This window comes from Amborella trichopoda, chromosome 4 (assembly GCF_054954075.1).
Source record: "Amborella trichopoda isolate Santa Cruz 75 chromosome 4, AtrichopodaSantaCruz75HAP2 v2.0, whole genome shotgun sequence".
NCBI lineage: Eukaryota > Viridiplantae > Streptophyta > Magnoliopsida > Amborellales > Amborellaceae > Amborella > Amborella trichopoda.
The window spans coordinates 48,263,264-48,289,141 of NC_142339.1; the positions used below are offsets into that span (position 1 = coordinate 48,263,264).

The 25,878-nt window shown below is 38.2% G+C and overlaps 2 protein-coding genes across 7 annotated transcripts in view; both read right to left on the bottom strand.

The window, feature by feature from the left end:
* Positions 1 to 4,633: 4,633 nt before the first annotated feature.
* ASG2 (transducin family protein / WD-40 repeat family protein) overlaps positions 4,634 to 25,878 on the bottom strand; it is a 49,216-nt gene continuing 27,971 nt past the window's right edge. For 4 of the 6 annotated variants that reach the window (XM_088865417.1, XM_020665303.2, XM_020665304.2 and 1 more), the window contains 5 exons: positions 20,878 to 20,973; positions 20,722 to 20,792; positions 20,508 to 20,635; positions 18,788 to 18,890; positions 4,634 to 5,038 (listed from right to left, as the gene is read on the bottom strand). In XM_088865417.1, coding sequence (XP_088721543.1) covers positions 18,809 to 18,890; positions 20,508 to 20,635; positions 20,722 to 20,792; positions 20,878 to 20,973 — 377 coding nt within the window. In that variant the 3' untranslated portion in view covers positions 4,634 to 5,038; positions 18,788 to 18,808. Of the gene's footprint in view, positions 5,039 to 18,787; positions 18,891 to 20,507; positions 20,644 to 20,721; positions 20,793 to 20,877; positions 20,974 to 25,878 lie in introns of all 6 variants that reach the window. The other 2 variants (XR_016054632.1, XR_002280394.2) reach the window with 1 other exon arrangement.
* LOC148782540 (uncharacterized) lies at positions 10,935 to 11,354 on the bottom strand. The gene has a single exon (XM_088864654.1). The coding sequence runs from the start codon at positions 11,352 to 11,354 to the stop codon at positions 10,935 to 10,937; it is 420 nt and encodes a 139-aa protein (XP_088720780.1).

The following is a 25,878-nucleotide window of genomic DNA, read 5'->3' on the forward strand; positions in this document are numbered from 1 at the left end:
AAAACTAATTTCGGCTAAGCTCTTTAATGGAACCCTTATACAGTCGCAAGATCCTTAGGATCAATCCCCCAAAATTCTAAGACAAAAATTCTTTTTTGAGCTCTGGGTCTTTGAATAAATTGGGAAAGACGAGAATTTTCTTTCTCTAATTGTGGAGAGAGAGACGTGCCACCCCTAGTTGTAAGAGGTTGAAGAAGGGAGAGAATAGAAGAGATGGGGCGTGCCCCTCTTTTAGAAGATACAGATGAGAGGGGGAGAGTGAATGGGGAATGTGCCCCCTGTCCCCACCCACCCTCCCTCCTTTTGATTAAAGATTAGCAGGAGAGACCCCCCCCTCATTTTTGATTAAAGATTAGAGGGGGAGAGAGGATGGGGGATGTGCCCATTAATGTCAACTGCCATCACATGCTCATATGCATTAACCATGGTCTATGTGCGCATATATGATGTATGGCTTTACTATCAAATATCCAACTTTGATAGTGCATGGGATTACATCCCGCCATCAATAGCTTTTCTTTAATATAATTGGATGTTGATTCTTCAATTTGGTGAGCTTCATTTTTTGTTTCACTTTGCAATCCCATTCCCAAACTGGAGCACTTTGAGGAATTTGGTCTTTTTCTTGGCCAACAATTTTTTCTTTATGAAGCTATACTTACCACAAAACCAACAACCTATATCATAAGACTCCTTCGATTTTGATCGGCTATTTGATGAATCTCTTGATGAACCAACCCGTTCATCCAACCGCCCTCTTGCCATAAAAACATCTATCATTAAACTCATCAAATCATCCATTGATAACTTCTTTCGAAGTTTATTGGCAAGAAGTGCCCTACAAACCTAATGTTACTGCTTTATCTTCCTCATCCATCTTTACCCCGATGCTTTCAAATTGACAAATTATGTTGTTGAATTTGTTCAAATGTTTCAACACTTTCATACCATCTCTCATCCTCAAAAATATAAATTTTCTTTTTTACAAAATTCGATTTGTGAGAGACTTTGTTTGATACAAGCTTTGTAGCTTTGCCCATAAATCTATGATATTCAATAGATGTTAAACACAAGCGAATTGTGGCGAAGGCTTTCCTATCCAATTCTTCCCAATCATCATCCTTAATATTTTTTGGTTTCTTGGATTTCTTGTAATGCTTTATAAAGACCTTGTTGTACCAATATATCATACACTTTTATTTTCTTAAATTCAAAATCATACTTCTCTATTTCAAATTTGTAAGTAACCATTTTTTTCAAATTACTACACACTTTCCTTGTTCTCTGATACAACTTGTTGGGAACTGACGCTAGCTTGATTACCCCTTGTTGCGGTGAACCCCCTACTACATCAAATCTAACACCTTGAAACTAACTATGATAAAATCAAGAGAGTAGAATAATAACTCTAATCGCACAACCACACACTACAAACCATAATCAAAGCACAATAAAAATATAATATATGTGGTCTACCTAAAATTGAGCTACATTCACAGGCAACCGTAAAAAAAATGATTCATTATCAATAGAAGAAATTTACAAGTTTATAAGTTTTGTAGAAATTACCTTCTACAATGGTAATGACAGCTCAAATTGATTTTCCTACCACAATAATGCCATTGATCGATTCTTTATTTTGTCTCCGTTGACTAATACCACCACCGTAAAGAAATATCGATGAAATCCAACCCAATACAAGGGTATAATGGTGCTAAGGTTGTACCTCAAGCTCTACCTCCCAAAAAAAAAAAAAAACTTCTCTACACTTTTCTTTTGTTTTCTCTCTCAAAAATTCACTTATATAGGTCTCCTTAAAAATATTTTTTCATATGAAGAAATTATCCCTTATTAAAGGAAAAATAACTTTTGGGAGTGATTTTGGCATCACGTTCCAACAAGAAGCTCTGCAATGTGATTTTCAGGTATGTCGTTGGTCAAGAGAGAATGAGCAATAAAAAATTCAAAAAATTCAGTAAAATTCAATATGAATAGAAAATAACCATACAATAAACATTGAAGTGAAACAAGTTAAAGAAACTCAAAAGCATACCACTCCTAAGAAATCAAAATCAAAATCAAAGCCTTAAAATTGTAAAACTCCTAAAAAAAATCAAAAACCTTAAAACACATTGAAAATCCTAAAACAAATCTGAAGTAATTTGGATTGAAAGCCCTAATCAACACAGAGGAGGTAACATACATTTGTATATAAGCGGAATACTTTAGCATCAAGACACACATAGAGTTTCAATGTTTTAAGCCCTAAAGTGAGATGAGACGAGAGAGTTAACTGATAGGGGATAAAATAAGCGTCTTTTTTGTTGTTTGTTTTTGTGCTTGTCCTTTTTTTTTTTTTTTTGGAGGGCTGGGGTTTGGTGGGGTGTTAAAAATGGAAATTTGAAGGAGTGTTTGGGGCGGTTGACCTTGAAGTTCCAAAATACTCATTCACAAAATAAATAAATAAATAAATAAAGGAACTCAGTCGGTTTGAAATTTGAAGTTTTGAACAAGTTAAGTGCCAATTTGAATGCACCCAAAATAGCAATATTTTTTAATTGCAATCCAAAAATCTTGTAAAATAGATTTGAACCGTGACCAATAAAGCAGAGAAATTTGAAGTTTCTAGGGTTAGAGAGGGATTTGATCCACTTCTGACTAAAGCTAATGGTCGTGGTTCTCCATCCGGTAAAATACATAAAGATGATGGTTTTGGTTCTGTAGCACTTGATGTAAATGGATCTAGTTCAGATCTGGCAATTTTACAAAGGAATTTAGAGAATTTGCAGTAAAAGTTGAGATTTTTTGTTATGTAAAAGATGATGGATGGTAACCTATATGGACCGAACAATGCTTTTAGTATGTTCACTCCATCCAACAGTCCAGAATAATAATAATAAAAGATGTGAATGTTTCTTAAGTAAGGATGAAAAACTTTAATAATAATAATAATAAAAGATGTCAATGTTTCTTAATTAAGGATGAAAAAACTTTAACAGTTTTTTGTTTTTTAATTTGACATCCAAAAATTAGATTGAAACTTTTAAGTTCCAAATTGATCACTAGCTAAAAAAACCAGCATCCCAGTTTGGAACTTAGAATCACAACGACGAGAAAAAAACTTAAGAAAACACAAAAATAGACACAAGCATAGAATATAAAATGTAAGATATTTTGTAATACTTCAAAATAAAATGGATGTTCAAAATTTTCCATGATTGTGTATTCTCAATCTTGTCTGGGGCCTACATTGAGGAGATAAATATTACATAAAGGGGAAAACCAGGGATAGCCATACATTAGCATCGCATTTTACGCAACTTTTTTGTAACATTTAATTAATAAAAATCTGCAACTTACGTTGTAATGTCAATATAACAGTAATTGTAGAGACATCCAAAACAAACCGTCGAGGCTCAGATGACCATTGTGATGTTATTATTTAATATTCATTTATTATATAGCTTTCCCATCTTATATTAATTATATTGGTAACTGTCCCTGCCGGGTACGATTGAAAGCCAAAAGATTATACGCTCCTGCAGAATCATATCCTAGATTTGCTCCCTCCTGTGAAAACCCCGATGGATTTTAGGATCACAAAGGGGATCGAGCATTAACACACTAACCTTGAAAAAAAAAAAAGGAAAAGGACAACTTCCACTCCTCTAAATGCCAGAGAAAAATGTTCTTAAGACTTAATAGGCAACATCTAGGGAAATTAACCAAAAAAAATATTCCTAGTTTATTTTTAAATTTAAAAATAACCTTTATGTTTTATATTTCACGCCTATTCCTACTTTTTAATCATGAATATTGTATTAAAATTTCATTACGTTTTTACTTATACCTTATTAAGCGCAAATGTTGAGCATCCATATTTCTCACTAAAATGCACTTGTAAAAAGTATTTAAAAATAAATATGACCAAGATACCCTGACAAATTTCAAAAGTTCAGGGGAGTTTTGATAGTCTACTTATTTTAAAATATTTATTACGTTTTCTTATAAATGTGGGATTCAAGAATCAATGCATAGAGAAGAAAACAAAATTAGCATAAGATACAACAATCTCAAGAAATGAGATTTTAAGTATAAAATATAAATATACATTACTATTATTCAATTCTAATAATAGACAGATTTGTTTTTGTAATTTTTTCGACCATCTAATTTACTATATACTAATTCAAAGAGTGTTTATGAACTTGTACCCAACTTATTTTTTCTTTTCTAATATCGACCACACAAATCTTGTTCTGCCATTCTGCTCTTTTAAGATCATATCCTCTATCAGACCATAAGTAACTGTTTGCCTTCTCACTACTTACATCCACCTCCTTTTGGACCTTTCCTTTGCGCTTTTAGAGTTATCTAATTGAACCAAATCACATCGCCTAGCATAAAACTCTGGATACACATATCTACTTCACCCATCTAGCTCTAATTTTATATGTGATATCTTCCTCAATCTCTCCATTATCGTGAATTGTCGACCCAAGATATCAAAATGTACTCCACATAAACCTAAAGTAGATCCTAAGAAAATCCCCCTAATTTGGTCATTTTGCTGCAGGGAGTACATGTATACAACATACTCCCACAAAAAAAGGAAAAGGTCTAACAAGAGCTCTTTATTTATTCAACATGTACAACAGCTTTATTGAACAAAAATGGGTAACATTCCACTGACCCTAGGATTTCATTACTTTCTTTCTCATGTCTCTTAACTGGTTCTCTGTGATTCCATGTAAAGCATGCAAACATTTCTTTTCGGGCAATTAAATAATGTCCATGGAGCCACAATTCAAATATGTGGATGTCTCACGAAATAAATTTACAGAACAACCAAAAGATTTTGGATTCATGAATCCAATACTTTACAGAACATATGTTGAGCTTTTAACATGTCCAGACCTTGCCCCCATTGCTGCAGCAAGAATAACATTCTTGCAGGGTTAATATACATCAGTCATATTGCCGGGGAAACACGTTCTGTCTATTTGCAACTGAACAAGGCAAGGATGCAACCGGTAGCCTGCAGTCATGGAACAAGTTAGGAGGGAGCACTAGCTCCAAATCATCATAAAAAGTCACACATAGGAAAACAAGATGAGCGATCCCAGCTCAATAATTTCTTGATCAAAGTTTGTCTTTCTATTTGCCAACATCTGGTTGGAATAGTGACTACAATAGGAAATAGTTGCTCCAGAAGCAACATTTAGCACAGACCAGATTATTTTTCTATAACATCGTTATTTTGGGTAAGTTATAAAAAACATTTTTGGATAGATTCTATTTTTATAACACTGTTGCTGCTCAAAGATGGCATCTTCCATCAGAGGCATATTAAGAGTGCATTCTCTTTACCATGAGGCATGTTAAGAGTGCATTTACTCAACGAGATCTATGTATCTCTCAACTGAAGATAAGTTTACCCTTTATTCTGTAGACAAAGGAAAGTTAATATGGCATCATTCAAGCTCCTAAACTATTCTACTTACAGGAAAGTTTATACCATGTACAGCAATATAGTCTAGCCTTTATTCCTTACTGCTTGTGCATGTGAACCACATTGTGATTTATGATAATTGTTAATGAAACTTCAAACATATAATGCATTAGGGTTATTATGAAGCAATGTTTTAGAAACTTATTTGCAACACGAGTACGCATGCAAGTTGAGCCTAGTTGTTTGAATACAAGATAGTTGACACTTCACTTAGTAGAATGTAGAACAGAGCCTTGTAATACAACCACTTATCATGGCCAAACAACACATGAAACATACAGCTCAAGTGGTGAGTCAGTTTATTCATACCCTCAATGCCTATCATCTGATAATGGTTTAGCTTTTTATCAGATAACACCATTTGACACTTCACCATGACCTCATTTTGTTGTCAGCATCAGTAAGTTTCTGTGTACACACGTTCTGTTAGGCACCTAGAGTTCCAGATATAAACATGTTTGATACTTACAACCTTCCAGGAAATCTAGTTTCCAGAGTTAGGCACCCAGAGTTGAAGATATAAGCATGTTTGACAATTACAAACTTTCAGGACATCTAGTTTCCTGGCACGTCAGAGTTCAGGTCACCAAACTTACTCTTTCTACATGGAGATTATATCACTGCTATCAGAATAACTTTAAATCATATGCTCCAAGCTGTTCAACAAGGTGTTGTGAACAAAGAAAATGCCAGTCGAGTGGAGGAAAAGTACTATGGTACCTATTTACAAGAACAAATGAGACAAAGAACTGCACGAACTATTGAGGAATCAAACTGTAGAGGAAAATGCAAGACAAGTGGAGAGAGTGATTGAAAAATGTCTAAGGAAACAAGTGTATCAGAAAACCAATTCGGTTTTATGCTAGGGAGGTCAACAACCAAGGCTATTTTTCTACTTAGCGAACTGATTGAGAAGTTTCAGGCGAAGGGAAAAAACCTCCACATGGTCTTTATTGAACTAGAGAAAGCTTATGATAGATTACTTTCGGATTTGATTTGGTGGGTGTTGGAAAATAAAAGAGTCTCCAGACACTACATCGACTTGGTGATGGATATATACGATAGAGCGCTAACTAGTGTGAACAACTAGTGGAGAGATGAGCGAGTTTTCAGTGACAATAGGTCTACATCAGGGTCCAGCATTGAGCTCATACCTCTTTGTCTTAATTATGGACAATTTAACTAAACACCTACAAGATGAGGTACAATGGTGCATGTAGTTCACAGATGATATAGTTTTGACTAATGACACCTGAAACAACATCAACACAAAGTTAGAGATGCTCTAATCTAAAGGTTTTAAAATTACCCGAACGAAGACAGAGTATATGCAATGCAAGCAAAGTAATAATAGGAGTAGAGAAGGAAGTAATTAAGATTGATAGCCAGGAAATACCAAAAAGAGCGCACTTTTGATATCTAGGGTCGATAATCTAAGCAAATAGAGAGATTGAGGAAGATGTTGCATATAAAATTAAAACTGGGTGAGAGAAGTGGAGATGTGCAACCATAATTCTATGTAATCGCCACATACCAATGAAGCTGGAGGGCAAGTTTCTATAGGACAACTGTGAGACCAGCTTTGCTCCATAGGGCGGAATGTTGGACGGTCAAAAAACAATATACCCATAGAATGAGTGTAGCTGAGATGAGGATGTTGAGATGGATGAGTGACAAGACAAGAAGGGATAGATTTTGAAATGAATACATTCAGAAAAATTTAAGTGTGGCACCAATAGGCGATAAGATGAGAGAGAGTAGACTTAGGTGGGCTGGCCATGTGTGGTGCAGACTAGTACAATCTGTTAGGATGTGCGACTTACTTCAAGTGGAAGGCTCAAAAAGGATAAGGAGTAGGCCCAAAAAGACATGGTTGGAAATAGAGAGAAAATTTATAGGGACCTATGGCCTCACTAAGGGCATGGCCCTTAATAGAGTAGAATGCGGACTAGGATTCATGTAGCCGACCCCAATAAGTTGGGAAGCGGCTTTGACGATGATGATATACTCCATAATGAGACTAAACATACTGAGGTAGAATGTCACTGTACCATAAATTGATTGACAGCAGTACCACTCCGCACAACATTTTCTAAGAAATCATTGTTGCAGAGTTGTTTTATCGTCATGAGCTTGGGAGTTGAGATGCATAAAACTAATTAGTGAACCTATGTTAATGAATGCTCTACTTTGAGGGGGTTTGTTCATGCATGCCTGCATGATATACACCATGTATGAAACACATATTCATGTCTCTTTTATTTTGTTCTATATTTTTTGGTGGGGGTAGTTTAGTCATTTTGTACACGCACACTTGCACTTCAGACATATAAACCTCAAGCCTGTTGATTAACTAGATTATTTTACACCCAATAACAGCACTGCTGACTAAAAGAGAGGAGTATAGCCGACAAAAGGACCAAATTCTTTCCTTTTATAAGACCGAAAGGCCAAGTTCCTAGCCGACACCACAATAGAAATTTAAGAAAGATTTCATGAAACTATTCATAGATGGTATAGTCTCATAAAACTAGAAACGATGAAGACAAGCACAATGTTTTTGAGAAGCTGATCAAAGTCAGTCGGACCAAAAAGCTCATCAAAGTTTAATACAACAATCAGATAATGAATTCATTTAAAGGGGGCTTTAATGTCAAAGACGTCAAATTAATATATTCTTCCTGAAGAGGTATTTCATATCCATTCACCAAAGGAGCAAACCTTCTATCAAATTGTTCTAGACAAGTCCAGCAATTCAGACAATGATTCCATCAAAGGATATGAAACTCCAATCACATTTAAAGAATGAGAATGTAGTAAATTGTTCTGTTACAATCAAAACAATATTTTACAGACTTTGGAATGATTTCCCAAATGAAACTAGAGAAAGCATATCATACACTTCCTCATTATCTTATGACGCACATTCCAGTAGTTTCAGGAAGCAAGTCTTGTATATGCTTTACTGTGTAGCATTTGATGCGCTCCCAAACCATCCAATTCCATTAACAATCACCATTTACTCCATGAAAACCATCCAACTCCAGGACTAGTCATCATTTACTCCATGAAAGCCTTTCCTTTTTGTCAGTTTATTATATAATACTATTTTTGCTAAGTCTTGGAATACAAAAATTGCTATCTATTTTAAAATTTTAGCATGGGTAGGGATGCGCTCAGGCCTGGCCTGTCCCAGCCAGGGCCCACTCAGGCTGAGCCCAATACCTGACTGGTCCCATAGTTGTTCAAAAGTAGATTGCCTCACGGACTATGCGGGCTGCCTATTCCGACAAGGGAAGTGGGCCCTCTACCTATTTGGTAAGTGGGCACCCAAAGTGGCTACACCAAAAGGTGCCACCTTTTGGCCGAGATGGTGCCACTGATGCCCCAATCTGAGGGCAGAAAATTACCCTCAGTAGGGGGATTTTCTGCCATTCTTCTCCCCATAAAAGGGAGGAAAAGAACTTCGGGGGCAGTCAAACACCTTCCCCCTAAAAAAAACTCATGCATGAAACAAGTCTTAAAATAAAAATTTTGAGATTCAAACTTCTTTCTTGTGAAATCTTAAAGGACTCAATCTGATAGTTTGAGACTTGTAGAGGTGACATAAGAGGTATTTCAGCAGCGAAAGTTTACCAATTTGAGCCCACAGTGATTGGGCTTCCGAAGCTGAGTGTATTTCAAATTATAGATTAGGGTTTGGTGATATTGTTTAATATAGGATTTTGAATTTTTTTTTATTTGTGTTTGTAGTATTGGTTTTTAGTTGTGTTTTTTGTTCAAGTTTGGCTATAGATTTTTGGCTATAGATTTTTGGTCCCAATTCAAGAGTGGGTTTGGTTTGAGTTTTATTGACATTTCATTAAGATTGAGTTGCCCAAGTAAATGTCAATAAACTCAAACATCCTACGATTCTTTTTTTAATTTATTAGTCTTAAATTTGAGCATTGAAAAGGGGCAATAAAGCGATCTTTTCTCTACTTTACTGATCTTCAGTTTTTTGATGATTTCCTTTACTATTTAGTGTGGCTGTGGAATTAGGGACTTTCTAAAAGGTTTTCTGTTTTGCGATATTTTTTATAGTTTTGATTTTGTAAATTATTATATATTTTTCTAGGCTAGATTATTATTCAAGACTTGGGTTTGATTTGTTGCATGCTAGATTAAATACTTGACTTATGAAAATTCCTAAATAGCAAATGCTTTAATTGTTGCAGTTGCAGTGATACTTAAGATTTGCAATTCTTTTTTTTTTAAAGTTGTTTATAACTTTAAATAATACAAAGGATAATTTACAGAACCACAAGGTATGGTAAAAATAGCAGCCCACAACGCAGGTGCTCAAAGTACAGGGGGAGGAAGAGAAAAAACAAGCTAAAAGGAAAGAAAAAGATAAAAGACAAAAAAAGTCTACAAAATGAGGAGTGCTAAAAGGAGCTGCGAGAAAATGCTCAAAGATGTGGTAGAGGGGAAGGCCAAAAGAAGAGAGAACTCCAGAAAAGAAGATAAAGCCAGAGAAGAGTAGACAAGATAGCCGTCCGTCGACTAATGCCAGGGGCTCAAAAAGGTGCCCTGTAAACAAGATCTGTGATGTTGTACTTCGGGGGTTTGTGGGTATCCAGTTACGAGATTTGTGGGAGTGAGCTTCCAAGGCCGAGAATAAGAAAGTGCCTGCGAACCTCTTCTGGCCCTCCCTAGCTGTAAGACATCCTTTGGAGATACCCTGCAGGAAGAAAAGAAAAGCGGGAAAATGAGAGAGAGGGAGGCCTGCGAGCAGGTCAGAGGAAGGACAGAAAAAGGGAAAGATCAAGCCCGAAAGAAGGGCTCTCAGTAGGAAAGGTTGATAGAGCAGGTGACGATAGGTTTAGAGAGTAGGGGCAGCACAGGGAGGACAAAGAGAAGGGGAGAAAATAGAAGACGGGATAGAGCAGCAAGATGATGGAAAAAGAGACGAAACGAAACGAATAAGGGAGGGGAACGGTAAAGCAAAGGGTTGCGTCAAGGGGGTAGAGTAGAATAGAAGGGGGTAAGAGAGAGAATCCAAGCCAAAAAATATGAGATATTTCTCTTAGACTAAAAATAAATATTTCTTCTTTTTTTTCTCTTTTTTTTTTTTCCTCTCCTTTTTTTTCTTTCTTTTCCTTTCCTTTTTTTCGTTCTTTTTTCTTTTTTTTTGTGTGTGTGTGTGGTGGGTGGGGGGGGGGGGGGGGGGAGGGGGAGTGGGGGATCGCAAGAGAAGAGGGGAGGAGAAAGAGACAGAGGGTGGAGGAAGCGAGATAAAGGAAGTGTTGAATGAACGAAAGAGGAGGGGGAGAAGATTTGCGTAGGGAGGGCTAGATAGCGTACCTCTTGGTGAGAGCTCATGGGTAAGGAGAGCACTGCGATCTGTTAACAGTGAGGGCATGAACTTGTGGTATGTCCCCTAAAGAAGCGTATGGAGGTCACTGGCTGCAGGTCGCTGTGAGGGAAAAGTACTTTTGGCTCCTCCCTTAGCAAGGCCATCCGCCACAAAATTGGCATCTCTAAGAATGTGGGTGAAATTCAGTGGCGGTAGGTCTCTGCAAATAAGGGTAATGAGATCGACAGTAGATGCCAATCGCCAAGGAGGTTGTACTAGATTGGCAGCCCATGCTATCACATTTCGAGTCACATTCCACTTGAACTGCCGAACAGTGGCCGTGGTAAAACCAATTTTCTTGAGGCCTTTCAGAAGAGCAAGAGCCTCTACCATGTTTGAGTCTGGTATACCAAGTGGCCTCGAGAAGAGGAAAGTTCCATTAGAGTTAGCAAGGGAACCCCCATAACCCAAGGGACTTGGGTTGCCAAAAGAAGCTCCATCCATATTAAGTTTGATAACTACCGGAGGTGGGGGATGCCACAGACTCCTAAACAAGGTGGGCGAAGCAGTCAGGGAGAGAAGGCTATGCCAACTACGATGAAGATGTGAGATGGGAATATAGACAAAGAATCGGAGGCTGCTAGCCCAAAAGGATACAAGAAAAATTACAGAGTCGAAAAAGGAGGACAAAGGTCTCACTATTCCTCGAAAAGTTCTAGCATTTCTTTCTAACCAACATGACCATTGAAGGGCTGTGACAGCAATGTGCCACAATTTTCTACCATTCTTACGGAAGGGGGGAATAAGAAAACCAAGAATAGGTCGGTTGTAGATTGGGGGGTAACCTATTCAATGCCAAAGAGGTTTAAGAAGGATGACCATAGGGAAAAGGAGAAGGGGCAGTGAATGAAAATGTAGGGAATGGACTCTTCCTCCTGGTGACAGAGGATGCAGCGGTTAGATAGGGAGATACCATGCCTCTAAAGCTCGTCAAGGGTTAACACTTAGCCTTGGAGCAAATTCCAAAGGAATCCCTGGACGTTAGGAGGGACAGGGAAGGACCACACTTTATTGAGGACAAGGGAAGGGTCGAGGTCAGGAAGGAGGGAGGAAAAGAAGGAAGCAACCGTGAAGCAGCCCGAGGTGTTGGGAGACCAAACTAGAGTCTTGTCTATCGAGAAGAGAGAAGATAGGGGACAAGAGTTGAAAAAGGGAATTGAGAGAGGATATTTTTCATGTTATTAAGGTTCCTTCTGAAGATTGGGGTCCAAGACAGGGACTGGTTGGAGCATTGCACATAGTGAGCTATAAGGGCCTCTTGGCCTGCTGCTAGGAGGAAAAGGGTATGGTAAAGAAGGTCTAGGATTTGAATTCCAACCCAGAGGTCTTTCCAAAATTTGATTTTTTGGCCGTTTCCTAACTTGAACCTGGTATATGCCTTGTAGGCGTGTTTGACAAAGGAGATGATCTTCCAAGCCCCAGAGGCTCTAAAGAGCGGGGTCCAAGGCAACCACTCGTTATCCTCAAGACCATATTTGGATGTGATTATGTCCTTTTAGAGAAGGGGGTGGGGGGAGATGAATTGGTCTAGGTTTCATGACTTTTTCCATCCTCATTAATGGTTCCCCCGTGGGCTTCTTCCCTGCCTCTAGAGGTCTAAGGCAGGGAGACCCACTTTCTCCCTTTCTTTTTACCATTATCGGGGAGCTCTTCTCCAAATCTCTCTCTAGACTCTACGATCGGGGCATCCTCTGTGGATTCCAGACCTCCTCCAATGGTCCAGTTGTTTCCCACCTCATCTATGTTGATGATATTGTGATCTTCTACGATGCAGATCTTGTCAACTCGATAACCTCTGGTTGTTCCTTGGGTGTTTCGAAGTTACTTTTAGGATGAAAGTTAATATGTTGAAAACTAATTTGATGGGTGTGAGGCTTCCTGAAGTAGTTATGCTCTCCCTTGCCCAACATTTTGGTTGTGGCACAGACTCCCTCCCTTCCAAATATTTGGGCCTCCCTCTCTACCTTGGTAAACCCAGGAAGCAACTCTAGGATAACCTTATAGAAAAATTCACTTGGAAATTTGCCAACTGAAAGGGCAGATTTCTCTCCTTGGGAGGCCTAATTACTCTCATCAAATCAACCCTTGCCAACATTCCCATCTACCAAATGTCTCTTTTCCAAATCCCCTCCTCGTTGGCTCTTCATCTTGAGAAACTAATGAGGAACGTTCTCTGGAGTGGTTCCACAGACCACCATAAATTCCACCTAGTCTCCTGGGATAAGTTTTGTACTCCTAAAAAGTGTGGTGGCTTAGGTTTTAAAACACTAAAGACCTTGAAGGAAATGGTGGTGGAGATTCACCAAATTATTGAAATTCGGTTTCTTCTTGATATTTGGTTAAATTGGTCTGGGTTTTGCTGCTATTTTCAATATTTTGGTAATTGGGTGTATGCTTTGTAAAGTCATCTAATTTCCATTTTGTAAATTAAATAATATTTTTCTAGGTTGGGTTAATGTATTTCATACCTGATTTTGATGTTCTTGGCCACATTCTTAATATTGTACTACTTTATTAAATACTCAAGTTCGATTTGTTGCATTCTACACTTCAGGTATATGTATTTAAGATTGCGTTTTGGTGGTTTTGCGCATTTTCCAGGTTTTGGTGGTAGTTTATTGAGTAGGCGACAATATCTTCTTCCGGTTCAAATAAACAAGTTGATCCAGGTTGGAAGCATGCAAAATCGCTGAATGAGAAAGACAAGAATAGGACGCAATGCAGATTTTGTAATGGGTTTTATAATGGCAGCATAACTAGAATTAAGAAATATTTGGACCACATTAGAGGAAATGTAGCCACATCCAAAGAGGAGCCTCCTGAAGTAGGGAAAGAGATATTGACCCATTTGGAGGCAGTAAAAAAGAAGAAAGACGCAAAGAAGCAAGAAATTCGAAGATATTATGAAATCAGGAGATATTCATGGAGTAGAAGAAGATCTATATGATAGACTAAGGTAGGGAAACCCATGTGCTACAGTAGTAGGCAAAGGGGATCTGGGAAAAAGAGGCCTTGAACAAAGGGCCCCACAAAACTCTTAGTCCTCCCAACCCCTGATCACAAGGCGATGGTATGAGAAAAGGGCCATACTACTGTAGAGAATTGCTTCAGGAAAGAAGATAACAATCAAGTGTCTCAGTGTGTAACATGATGGTTTTATGAAGCTGGCAGTTCATTCAATGCGACAAGCCTGAAGAACTGCTTTTGTTTTTTTTTGGACAAGGTTATATAGGAATGGAACTTGAGACAGGATGCTATGAAAACCCAGCTGCTACAGCCTTGACCCAAGCCTGATTCCTCTAGCTTGAAGAGCTTCCAAGCTATGTTGGAAGCAATGGGGCAGTTTAGGCCAGAGTATAAGGCCCCTACACCTTATAAGCTCAAAGAGCCCCTACTAAGAAAGAGGTGAAGCTCAATAATGAATTCTTGAAGACCAAAAGGAAGCATTGGGGAAGTAAGGGGGGAAAGTATAATCACAAATGAGCTTAATAACAAACTGTACAAAGGGGCCTATGGACTCACTGAAGATCTTTTTGGCACTGAAGATTCATGATGCGAAGTTTATTTTTGAGTTACTAAGATCAATGTCTAGAGAAGGAGGGGGAGTAACATGTGATTCAAGTAATCACTGACATGGCTGCAGCCAATATGGACGCTGCTAATTTGTTGTTGGTGAGAGGCCACACTTTTTTTTGGTCACCTTTTTTTGGTCACCTGTGAGGCGCGTTGCATTGGCCGCACGCTTGAAGCAATTAGCAAATTGAAAGTGGTGGAGATAACATTGAAAAAGCAATGTTCATCACAAATTTTATACACAGCAACATCCAAGTCATGGCCATGATGAAGTTTACAAAAAGCAGGCAGTTGGTGAGGCATGGGGTGACAAGATTTGCTACTTCGTATTTGTCTTTGCAGTCTATAATGGCCAAGAAAGATGGGCTTAAGGCCATGTTTGTCTCTCAAGAATGGACCAAAGCAGGTGGCCTAGGCATGAAAAGGCGAAGATAGTGGCTGACATCGTCTTGCAGCCCCCGAGGTCTACTCCCTCCATTCTTGATGAAACTATTTACCCAGCGGAAAGTGAGAAAGAACCAGTAATGGGAAACATTTACAAAACAATAGAGGTTGCCAACAAAGGTAGTGAGAACTTTCGGAATAAGATTTGGGAATGAGAAAGAGATATTCTCTTCCCCCTCCTAAAATTGAAGAAGATAACTGGAATTCCCAGTTGGAGAGGCCCTTACATTTAGCAGGGTATAACCACAACCCATAGTTGTTAGGATCGAGAGGAATTGGGATCACAAGCAAGGGATCATGAAAGACTCCCTATGGTTGGGAGCGTCATATTTACAATGCATATGTTAGGGATTGATGTCCTCAAATATTGGGGATGTCTATTCCAATCTTTTAGGGATCTCAATCCCGACATTTTGGGATGACGATCCCAACCTTTTGGAAATTTTGCTCCTAACCTTAAATAGTACATGTAATCTAGGACTATATATGCTCATTTAAAGTTGGGAAGTTTTTATTTATATCCAGCAAGCGATAGAACTAATATAAAGTAAAATTGCATTTCTAGTTAGCTATAAATGACCAAGACCCTAACAATGGGGATCAAGATCCCACGATTAAAAAATCAAGATCCATTTCATGAAGTGCCACAGAGAACACCAGAGCAGCGAACACCAGAACAGGAACACCACCTTGTTGGAACATCCCAGCCACTATGTCTCAACCTTGCTTTTTCCACAATGATCCTGAGATACAAAGGGTTATTTCATGCATGCAATCAACTAGTGCAAAATGAGACTCAACCCTACTACAGATGTTCAAAACCAAGAGTGCATGGAGCTGGAGAAGTATAGATTCATAATGAGGTCACACAACATGGATGGTGATGAGGCAAAGGACCAATATTTATCTAGGTAAGTTCAAAACTTACTTTTTCACTACAAATTTGTGAAGAATTGAGTACTTCCAAGATCCAACTTGACTTCTAAATATACTAATAATTTATAAATTATATATACGATATTCTTTTATCCAATGTAACTTCATGGCGGGATGCAGGAAGCACCAATCACTTGTAGAAAAGAAAATAGCTATGTGCATTTTGAATTTGATTTGTAGCTCATCTAGTTGCAACCACAACATCGGCACATTCAAGATGATAATTTCTTGTTGGACTCATCATCCATTTGTCCGTGTCTCCTACTATCCCTAACTTGTGTTGTGTTTTGCTATGTTCTACTTATGCATTCATGCGCTATAGATACATAAGAAGAAAAAAAATAAGCTCGAGCACAAGAGACTGAACGGCCGTTGTTTTTCTTCAATTATCAGAGGCTTAAGGAGTGTTATTAGGTGTCCAATCCAATAGACACCATTTCTGTAAGACATGGATGATTCTAGTGAGCAATTGGTCGATGATGGAGATTATGGAGTAGTCCCTGGTATGGAACTTGAGTTAGATTCAAGTTTGTGATGCTGCGGGAATGCCATTGACCCTTGTGTGAGACAACTCAATCTCAATCTCAAAGGGAAAGGACGAGGAAAACAAGGGAAGAGGAGAACAGGAAACAAATGCAATATGTAGAGCAAGAGAGATGACTTTGACGATGATGGCTTGGCATCATCATTAATGATGAAAATCAATTTGAAATATGAGTTTATGAGAGTTGTTGTCTTCGTTTGAGTTTCTTTGCTTTAAGTCATTTGAGCTTTGAATTTTGTGACATTCAAGTCTAGCATATGATGATTGTGACTACAGCATGATGTTTAAACCTGACCAGTGACCAAACTAGTGGGCCATGGTCTAGTTAGATAGCCAGTCTGGATTAGCCCATAGGTTGGATTGATCAAATAAATTAAGAACTTCAAGAAATATAGAAAAATAAGATGGAAAAAAAGAGAATTTAAAGAAAATTATGGAAAATCTGGGGTCATCTCTTTGTTGAGTTTAGAGAAACACCTAGGGATGGACTATAGGCCAGAAAAACTGTGTTCTCCTATGTACAAATGTAGGCCTGTGAGAACAATGGTTAAATCCTCAACAAAATTCCACACAGCATGTACACATGACAGTCGCATTATTGGAAAGCAACCCTAAAAAGGGATACGTGTATATGTGCACAGAGATAACCCCCCTTGCACTATAGTGATATGTGCATGTGACTTGCTCTTAAGGGGGAACTAGTAGTCCACAACCCAAGACCGTAGTTCAACTATTTATTGGTCAACTTTGACAAGCCAATCATGAGCCCCTGCATGAGGCTATGGGTCAAGGCTCTCGTTGGGTTGGTTTGAGAAGATAATCGAGGGTTAAGGTTACCGGTCGGTGGTGTGCCCTAACAATCACTTATCTTGATCTATTGACACCAGTCCATTGCTAGATATTTTTTCTTTAGTATAATATATGTTTTCGTGAATTTTAGAAATTTTTCCAGATTTTTTAAAACTAATTTCAGCAATAAAAAAAAAAACCCTTAAAGGGAGTTTATGAAATTATGGTTGTCGGGCACATATGGGACTGTTGGATGCAACCCCACATATGTGCCACACCACATAGATGGGGAGTGGAGCCCATGGGGGGGCCACTCCTCATCGTGGCACAACCCCGTCTCATTTTCTTTTGTTTTAAAAATAAAAGGTTATTAAAGTCAGTCAAGGAAATCTTTTTGAAAACAATTATAACCTTATTTTGTGGGAGTTAGTTTTTTATAGAACTTTGACCAAATCTTTTATTTTTTACTTCCACAATTTTGTTAGAGAGAAAGGACGCTCTAGAAGATTATTTTAAGATTGGTTTTATCCTAGTTTGACAAGTAGATATGGGTCATCAAAGATTCAAGGGATAAGATTCCTAGATTCCTCCTTAAATATTGATGGTTGATTCACGGGATGAATGACTCAGATTTAATCCTCTTCCACCTCACATTTCTCAAAATTCCATTGGTCATGATGAGTCATAATTGGATGGGCATACCTAGTGGCCCTTGACCTCATTCTCAACATACAATCTCTCTCTCTCTCTCTCTCTCTCTCTCTCTCTCTCTGTGTGTGTGTGTGTGTGTGTGTGTAGTGGGTGGCATGCACCACCTTGGAAACCCTAACCTAGGCCATATAGAGGGAGGCACACCCAGCCCTAAGCAAAAGGGAGGTTCCTCGTGGTAATGCCTTAGAATTCCAGAGATTTACATAAAACCCTAGATCCAGCCTACACTCTCATAAGCAAGCTTCCAAGTTGGAAAATTTAGCAAGCCAATAGGATCAGAGTGTGACATCAGTCAGGAAATTGGGTGTGGGGTGTACTAAGTCGAGCAACCCTAAGCAAATTCGAGTAAGCCTTCTCGACTGTTTGCTTTTAATTTTCAGTCAACTTTGCTTGTTTATTTGAATTTCCATGAAAACTAAATGTACTAAAATTGTTAGTGGAAGTTTGCTTTTCAGTCCTAGATCACGTCTATTTTATTTGGTAGTAAAAGCTACGATCCTAGGTTGTATTTAGGATTTTTTTTCTTGTTTACAGCAGTGTATTATGGCACTTGTAAGTAGAATTCAGATACATTCATAAAAGAAAAAAAAAAAATTTATTTTACTCCCTTAATTTCCACGTAACCACTTCTTTCACCCACTTTGCCCAATGCTTAGGCCCAAAGCCCGCCCAGTCCCAACCCTGAGTATTGGGACACAATTTTATCTTCCTTAGTAAATTCAACTTGGCAGCATATCAATAAACAAATTACAAACCAAGTAAAATTCTGTCTAATGCCTATATAGTATTTCTGAAAACATGCAGCTCATTTTCCCATAGGAATTAACGAAAAGCATGGCTTATAATGAAATTACAGCCCTTCTGAGAAAGGCACACTTACCAGCTACATCCAATTGAGAGACTAGCTCTGAGTACACTCAAAAGGATGAATAGTTCCTTCTGTAAATTCATGCATCCTAAGCCTCTCCAGAATTTCAAATGGCCTGTAATAGGAGAATGAAACTATCAGAGGTAAAGAGAAGACTGACAAAGAAAAGCTCAACCCAGTTCCAAAATATGAACTAACATTTCATTCCCATAGGAATCAATAAGTTGAATTGCAAGCTAATAATGCAAAAACCAACATGTCAACAAATCCAATCCATACGAACACTTCAGAAAACAAATTTGTCAAATGGGGCTATGACAGTAGACATAAAATGCAGTGCATAAGTGGCACTCCTTTCAACAGGATCAGCGGCAAGAGTTCATAGATCGTCTAAATGGAACACCTGACACAACCACAAATGCCCTCATATACCAAAGCAACCTAGGGATGGCCATAACTTTAACATGATATGAAAAAGATGTAAAAAGTACATACTAGGTGAGCTTAGAAGCTTAAAGAATCCCCCTCTCCTGTACTGGGAAACAATATCGGCATTGACCATTTCAACCAAAGCAAAGTCAACTAGAATTGAATCCTAGGTCACAGGGCGAATTTTTAAAATATTGGCCACAGTCTATAAATAACAATAGCATCATACATCAACTAAAAAAAGAAACATTTTTATAAATAAAAAGAAAACATTAATTGGATTCCCAAATCAAACAGATCTTGTCCAATTTATCACACTGCCAATATTACAAGTTTAGATGCAGAGTATGAGCTCAGCTGGGAGTTTTCTAAATGAAGGATTAGAGTGGCTAGGGAATGAGATTTGGAAGCGCAAGCAACATCTCAACTACAAGGACACTGTAGCACTTTTCTTTATCGCATAGATATTACAAGTAGGACACGAGAGCAATCACAAGGTAAGTTTGTCCTCTATTTCATCACTGGTTGGAAATAAACTTTCACCAAAGTCGTTTTAATAGAAGCCTAGGTGTCAAGTTATTTCAGATCATGATGGGTCAAGATGAAATTAATTATTGGCAATCTTTTCTCCTTTGAAAAAGGTTACTTTTGACATTCAATCTTTCTCTTTGGATGTTGGCATTCAGACCAATGAGATTCAAGACCTCCGACCAGTATAGAGAATCTCCAAAGGTTACTGAAAAGATAAAAGTGCTGCTATTGCCAATTATATGAGCTTTCACTATGGCTACCGATGATCCATAGATAGGGAGGGCAAACATCTCATGTACTTCCTTAATCTAACAGAATTACTGTCCCTAGGTCAATGCCACACTGGAAGGCTGCAAGAAACTCATTGTCCTCCATTTTGCATAAAAAGTGAACTCCATGGTATACCATCCTAGCCCAACTACCATTTCTCCTGAATTTCTTTGGATCAGCTTCTATCTTAAAATAATCATCACAAGACCAGAATTGAGAATGCCTCAGTATATTCCATCGATTTTTTAAGGGAATGTTGTTGATTATTTTTGTAAATGTCTTATGCCTGTAAATCTTTATTCCCTAATTAATGAAATATAGTTACCAATAAGATAAGGATAAGGGTAAGACTAGAAATGCATCAATATTATCCCACATCTTATCCTCTCAACATTGCAACTATGTAGAACTATCTTAACTGTTCTATTTATGGCATAGAAACAAAATAGAAATTCAACATTAATTCTTCTGTTAAAGCTATGAATGCAAATTAAAGTCTTACAATCCAATTTCACGATTGCGACGCATTTTATGCTGATTGCTTTCCATGGCACTTAAGACATCTGTAGTTTCAGGGCCAGCTGTTCCACCAGCAACCACTGAAGGGGCCTGGGCAAAAGGACTCCATATCTGCACAGCTAAGGTGAAATTTTTAAGACTCCATGCCATTCTTGGGATATTGATGTCAAATCCAACTACCTCGTAATAGCACTCACTTTGATTGTGTTATCAATTCCACTGGTTGCTATACAGCAGTCAAAAGGATGACACTGTACACAGTTCACAACTGCAACAACCAAAGATTCACAGCATGCGAATGAGATAAGGAAGCAGCAAATAAAGTATGAATAATGGGATAAATGTACTCTTACCATTTTCATCTCCAGCAAGCATTTTTACCAGTCTTCCAGTCCTCTTCTCCCAGATAAACCATCGGCCATCATCACTTCCACTAGCAACATATTCTCCTAAGCAGAGACTCAGAAGACAACATAACAAAATTACTGCTATAGAAACGATTAATATAAAATGGGAAACCATTCCGTGATAATTGCAAGTGTACATAACACATGATTTATGGTCTCAAAGTCTTGCAGATAGAGCCATACAATTAAATCTTGATCCAAGCAATACTGAAAAGATGAAAGCCATAAATAGACCTAACAAAAAGTGGAGCTTAAATACATAAGCTAATGTTCACTTGAATGCTCACTTGCTGGACAATCAAGTTGGACACAAACCACTCAGGTTGCATCACTCAAACACCCACATGTTCATTAAAGAAACCGTAAATCATGGTTTAAGTTGGAAGTTCACCTAGGGATCAATTTTGTAAAGGTATCAAACTGGTACATCCAATTGTTTTCAATAAAACACTGTCCACAATAGAGAAAAAGGAAGACACAGAAGCTAATGTTACAAATCACAATATGAATTCTGGGAATAACGCCATCCAAATGTATAGCACAGCCTACACGCGCATATTTTTTCACTCACAGAAGCCATAAATTACGGTTTAAAGTTTGCCACGGGCTCATTATTGCAATGGTAATGCATCCAAATGCCAATTATTTTTAGGTCAAGCATGTTGACTTCTAGTTGGACAAGTCTTTAACATCAAATTAACATGTACTTCAATGTCGGTTATATCTTGGAACGTCCGTGGCCTCCAAGGCGACCATGGCAGATTATCAGATATTGGAACTCTTAAAATCAGCAAAATGTTGGTTTACTATTTCTTCTTGAGACGAAATTGCCTATACCGAGCAAATGAAGCACTCCACAGCTACTACTACTACCTTCTACTAGTAATACCTGTTAGGAGTGGCAACGAGACACATTCTAATAGCTATTGGTGGAGTCCGCGTCTTAGAAGCACTTTTAAGAGAACAGAAAACCAAAGAAGGCAGTCGAGACCATGGCACTGTGAGGCTTCTGCACAGATATTAGAACAGGGCCTAAAGCCTGAGCATGGTAACCATGCGGAACAAAGCCGGTACCTCTGGCATATCGATATGAGCTCAAGCTCCAATCTCGAGGAGAGACCTTGCCCTTTGCCAATGCCGAGATTCAATCAAGTCAACTCAAAAGCATGTTCAATAGATCCAAAAGAGGTCGTCGCCTGCCCTTTAGAAGAGTAGTCGCCCTACATTACTATCAAACAGGTCGCCCTAGTTAAATGAGAAAGGCTTGCGGGATTACGACTCTTATGGAATGATGGATTGATCATATCTCACGTCGAATCAAAGTATGAAAGCTAATCCGATGCATTGTCCACCTATAACCTCCCTACTCCTCTTTGCCACCAACCACTGCCCTCTCCACTTCTTTCTCAGGAGAGTCAGAGGAAAGAATGGGCAAAGTCAAAGTCCGAATGAATGGATATGCTCGTGTAAACAACACGGACTTTTAGAATGCAACAAGGTAATTTTCAAAGGAAAAAAAATCCCTTAACTTCTGTCTGAAGAAATTCAAAATGAGGGGATCGAATGGGGAATCAAACCGAGCATGTAACCCAATTGATGTCAATATGGCACCACAGTGGAAGAAACCATATGTCAGTCGAGTCAACATAAAAAATTACACTGAAGGAAAAACCCGGACATGTTCATATTTTTTTACCAGTAAATTTTTCCTATTAGACTAGTCAAGTTAACTAGGACAAGTTTCTCTGGCTGAAAACAAGCTTTTAGTTGCTGGTAGGCTGATATGTACTAGTGTTGTAAAGCTCACTTCATTTCAGCTAAGGGCTTCAGGGTTTTCGACCTAGGCCAAAGCAAAAGCTTGAATCCCTATCTTTATGTATTAATTGTCACAAGGTTGTACTCTTGAGGATGTACCCTGAAGTGAACACCCTATTTATGAATATTTTTAGGAAACCAAATTTTGGGAATATACTGAACCTAGTGACCAACCTCATAAGAGAATATTTTTTTCTTTTCTTCTTGAGAATACTCATCGGGTTATTATAGAGTGGATAACAAGATTTTAGATTGAGAAAACACTCCTAGATAAGCCTTTTGCATGAAGAAGTGCACAGTAGAGTATGCTCCCATGGGAGCACACCATTTGCTTAACTTTTGGAGCACCCAATGTTTCAAAAGTCGACTAGAGCAACCGAACCAGCCACCTATTAGGTCACAATCGACTTAGCGAACAGATCAACACGGACCGGTAGGCCGTCCAAAGCTTATAAAATGATTTCAAAACAGTATTCAACAAATTTGAAAGCCAAATTTAGTCAGTTTGCGGAAAACTTTTAATCAAAGTGTTACATATTTTGAAGGAAACTACCAAATATGTGCGAACGCCGAGAGTTTGATTCTTGCCTATGTGCCACAGTCATTTCCCAGTAAAAAATGCAGTAAACTGCAAAAGGGCAAGAACAAAAAAAGCAAGAGTAAAAAAATCTAAACGCTAACTAACAAAAAACAAGAATAATAAAATTCTAAACCCTACCCAACAAGAATTTTTGAAAAAGAAAAATTGGAGATTTCCAAACTTCTTCAGAAAGACCCTAAACCAAGACAAATAAATAAAAATACTAGTTAAAATTTATCTGGAATCTACCTAAGAAAGAATAGAACAAAAAAAGGCAAAAAACTCAACATAATATTTATAAAACCCTCTGCATATTTCTCAAATTTCAGAAAAACCCTAAATTGTTGCAAACATTATTCACAAACTATCTAAAAACTCCCTAATATAACCAAAAACAAGATCCAAAAAAAAAACAAATTGAACATAATACTTACAAAAAAATTATAATCGACTCAAAATTTTCAGGAATACCTTGAACATAGACAAAAAAAGAATAAATACATATATTATTCAAAAATTATCTACACCCTACCTAGGTCAACTTAGAAGAAAACATAAAAAATTAACACAATATTTCAGAAAATTTTGAATTTTCCCAAAAAAATTCAGGAAAACCCAAAATTCAGACCAAAAAAAAATGCAAATATACTAAATTTATCTAAACCACACCTACAAGAATCAAGAACAAAAAAATTAATAACCATCATCATCATCCGAGCCTTATCCCAACCATTTGGGGTCAGCTACACGAATTTTGTCCCACCATTCTACCCGATCAATGCCATACCCTCAATAGGACCAAAAATATTAATAATAATAGTCATAATAATAATAATAAACCCATTGAAATCTCATTTTTCTCAAAAACTTTTAGGAAAATTATAAACCACGACAAAAAAATAAATAAATACTATTGTTATCCAAAAAGATAAACACTAATGAAATTGTTCATTGAAACTCAAAGATGTTCCGGACCTGAGATCGGAGTGTGGATCACAAAAAACACAAAAAATTTAGCGTGAATCACATCAAATTTTTTATTTTATCCAAGAAAATTCAACACGCCTTAGATGGAGAGCTCTTTTTTTTTTCTTGAAATGTTAACCTTTGAATTGCATTAGAGAAGTTGGGTACAGATTGTGGTAGTCCGAGAGAGCCCTCTAGGCGGGTCTCTCAGTACAAAAAAGGTTAGTAGACCCTATACAAAATGTGGGCTTATAAATCTACCTGATTACAAAGGATTTACAGTAAGTTCACAAAGAGAATAAGTTATAATGTTGCCCGAGTACAATGAGATGTTCTACGTAGTATGCCTTCTATGGTCCTGATAAAAAAAGGTGAAGAACCAGGCGCTATCTTCTTCTTGGCTCCTAGCCCCGTATTTCGCCAGAATATCGGCGAACTCATTGCATGTCCTCCATATATGCTTCCATGAGACATGCGTATCCCTGCAGATGCAGGCAATTTCATCAAAGATCGAAGCTACGTACCATGGGGGTGGTGTCGTCCCAGTTGCCCAAGCTAAAATGTTATGTGCGTCTGCCTCCACTAAGAGGTTTGAGCCCTAGGAATGATTGAAGCTTTTGAGTCCTATCAGCAATGACAGCTTCAACTTATTGCGAGTCTCTATGGCCTAGATGTTCAGAGTAGGCAAAGAGGGTGTTGCAATGGTGGTCTCTAGCAATGGTGGTCTCTAAAGACTCCACCAGCTCCTGCAGGGCCAGGATTCCCTAGGGAACAGCCATCAAAGTTAAGCTTTATTGTGCCCTTTGGTCTTTGCACCTTTGGTGGATTGTGGTAAAGTAAGTTTTCCCATTGGCTGATAAAAGCATTTGCTAGAATGCCTAAGAACACCCCGTGGTTGGATGCCCAGAATGTTACTAGAGTAGGGGCCTTGTGGAACAGGGCTGGTACCTAAAGCTTGTGTCCTTGGAATATTCTCATATTCCTCTCGACCCATATCACCCATATGGACGCAGCAATGGCTGCCTTCCATACAGTACTTCCAGCCTTCAGCCTAATTGATGCATGTTCCATGTTAATTAGGGCCTTGACCGTCGATGGAGTAACCCATTGGAGGTGAAACAGCTGTAACAGTTGACCCCAGAGGTTGTGGGCTACCTCGTGGTGGATAAAGAGGTGTGAGTTCGATTCTCCTTGCTGAGACACATGGCACATCTATTGGGGATTGGAATCCCTCTTTTTTGAAGCTGGTCCACTGTGAGTGCCTGTTGAGAACAAGCAATCCAATTGAAGGTCTGAACTTTAGGGGGGGGGCAATTGTGGACCAGACCTTGGAAAAGACAAAGGTATGATTTTAGGGGGTAAGTGGGGGGTTGGATGAGTCTTTTGTATAAGGAGGCCACCATGAATGTACCAGAGGGGGTTAGCATCCAAATCATGGAGTATCTCCCTTCAAAAGAGATGAAGGTGGAATGTAAAATTACCGAGAGTGACTGGAAAAGGCTAGTTTCCTCGCCTACGAGGTTTCTTCTTAACAAGAGGTTCCAGACTCTTCGACTTCCTAATTGTACCATTTCATCTACATTGTA

Coding starts and splice junctions, on each gene's coding strand:
- LOC148782540 (XM_088864654.1), bottom strand. CDS start 11,354: ATGGATGGAGCTTCTTTTGGCAACCCAAGTCCCTTGGGTTATGGGGGT.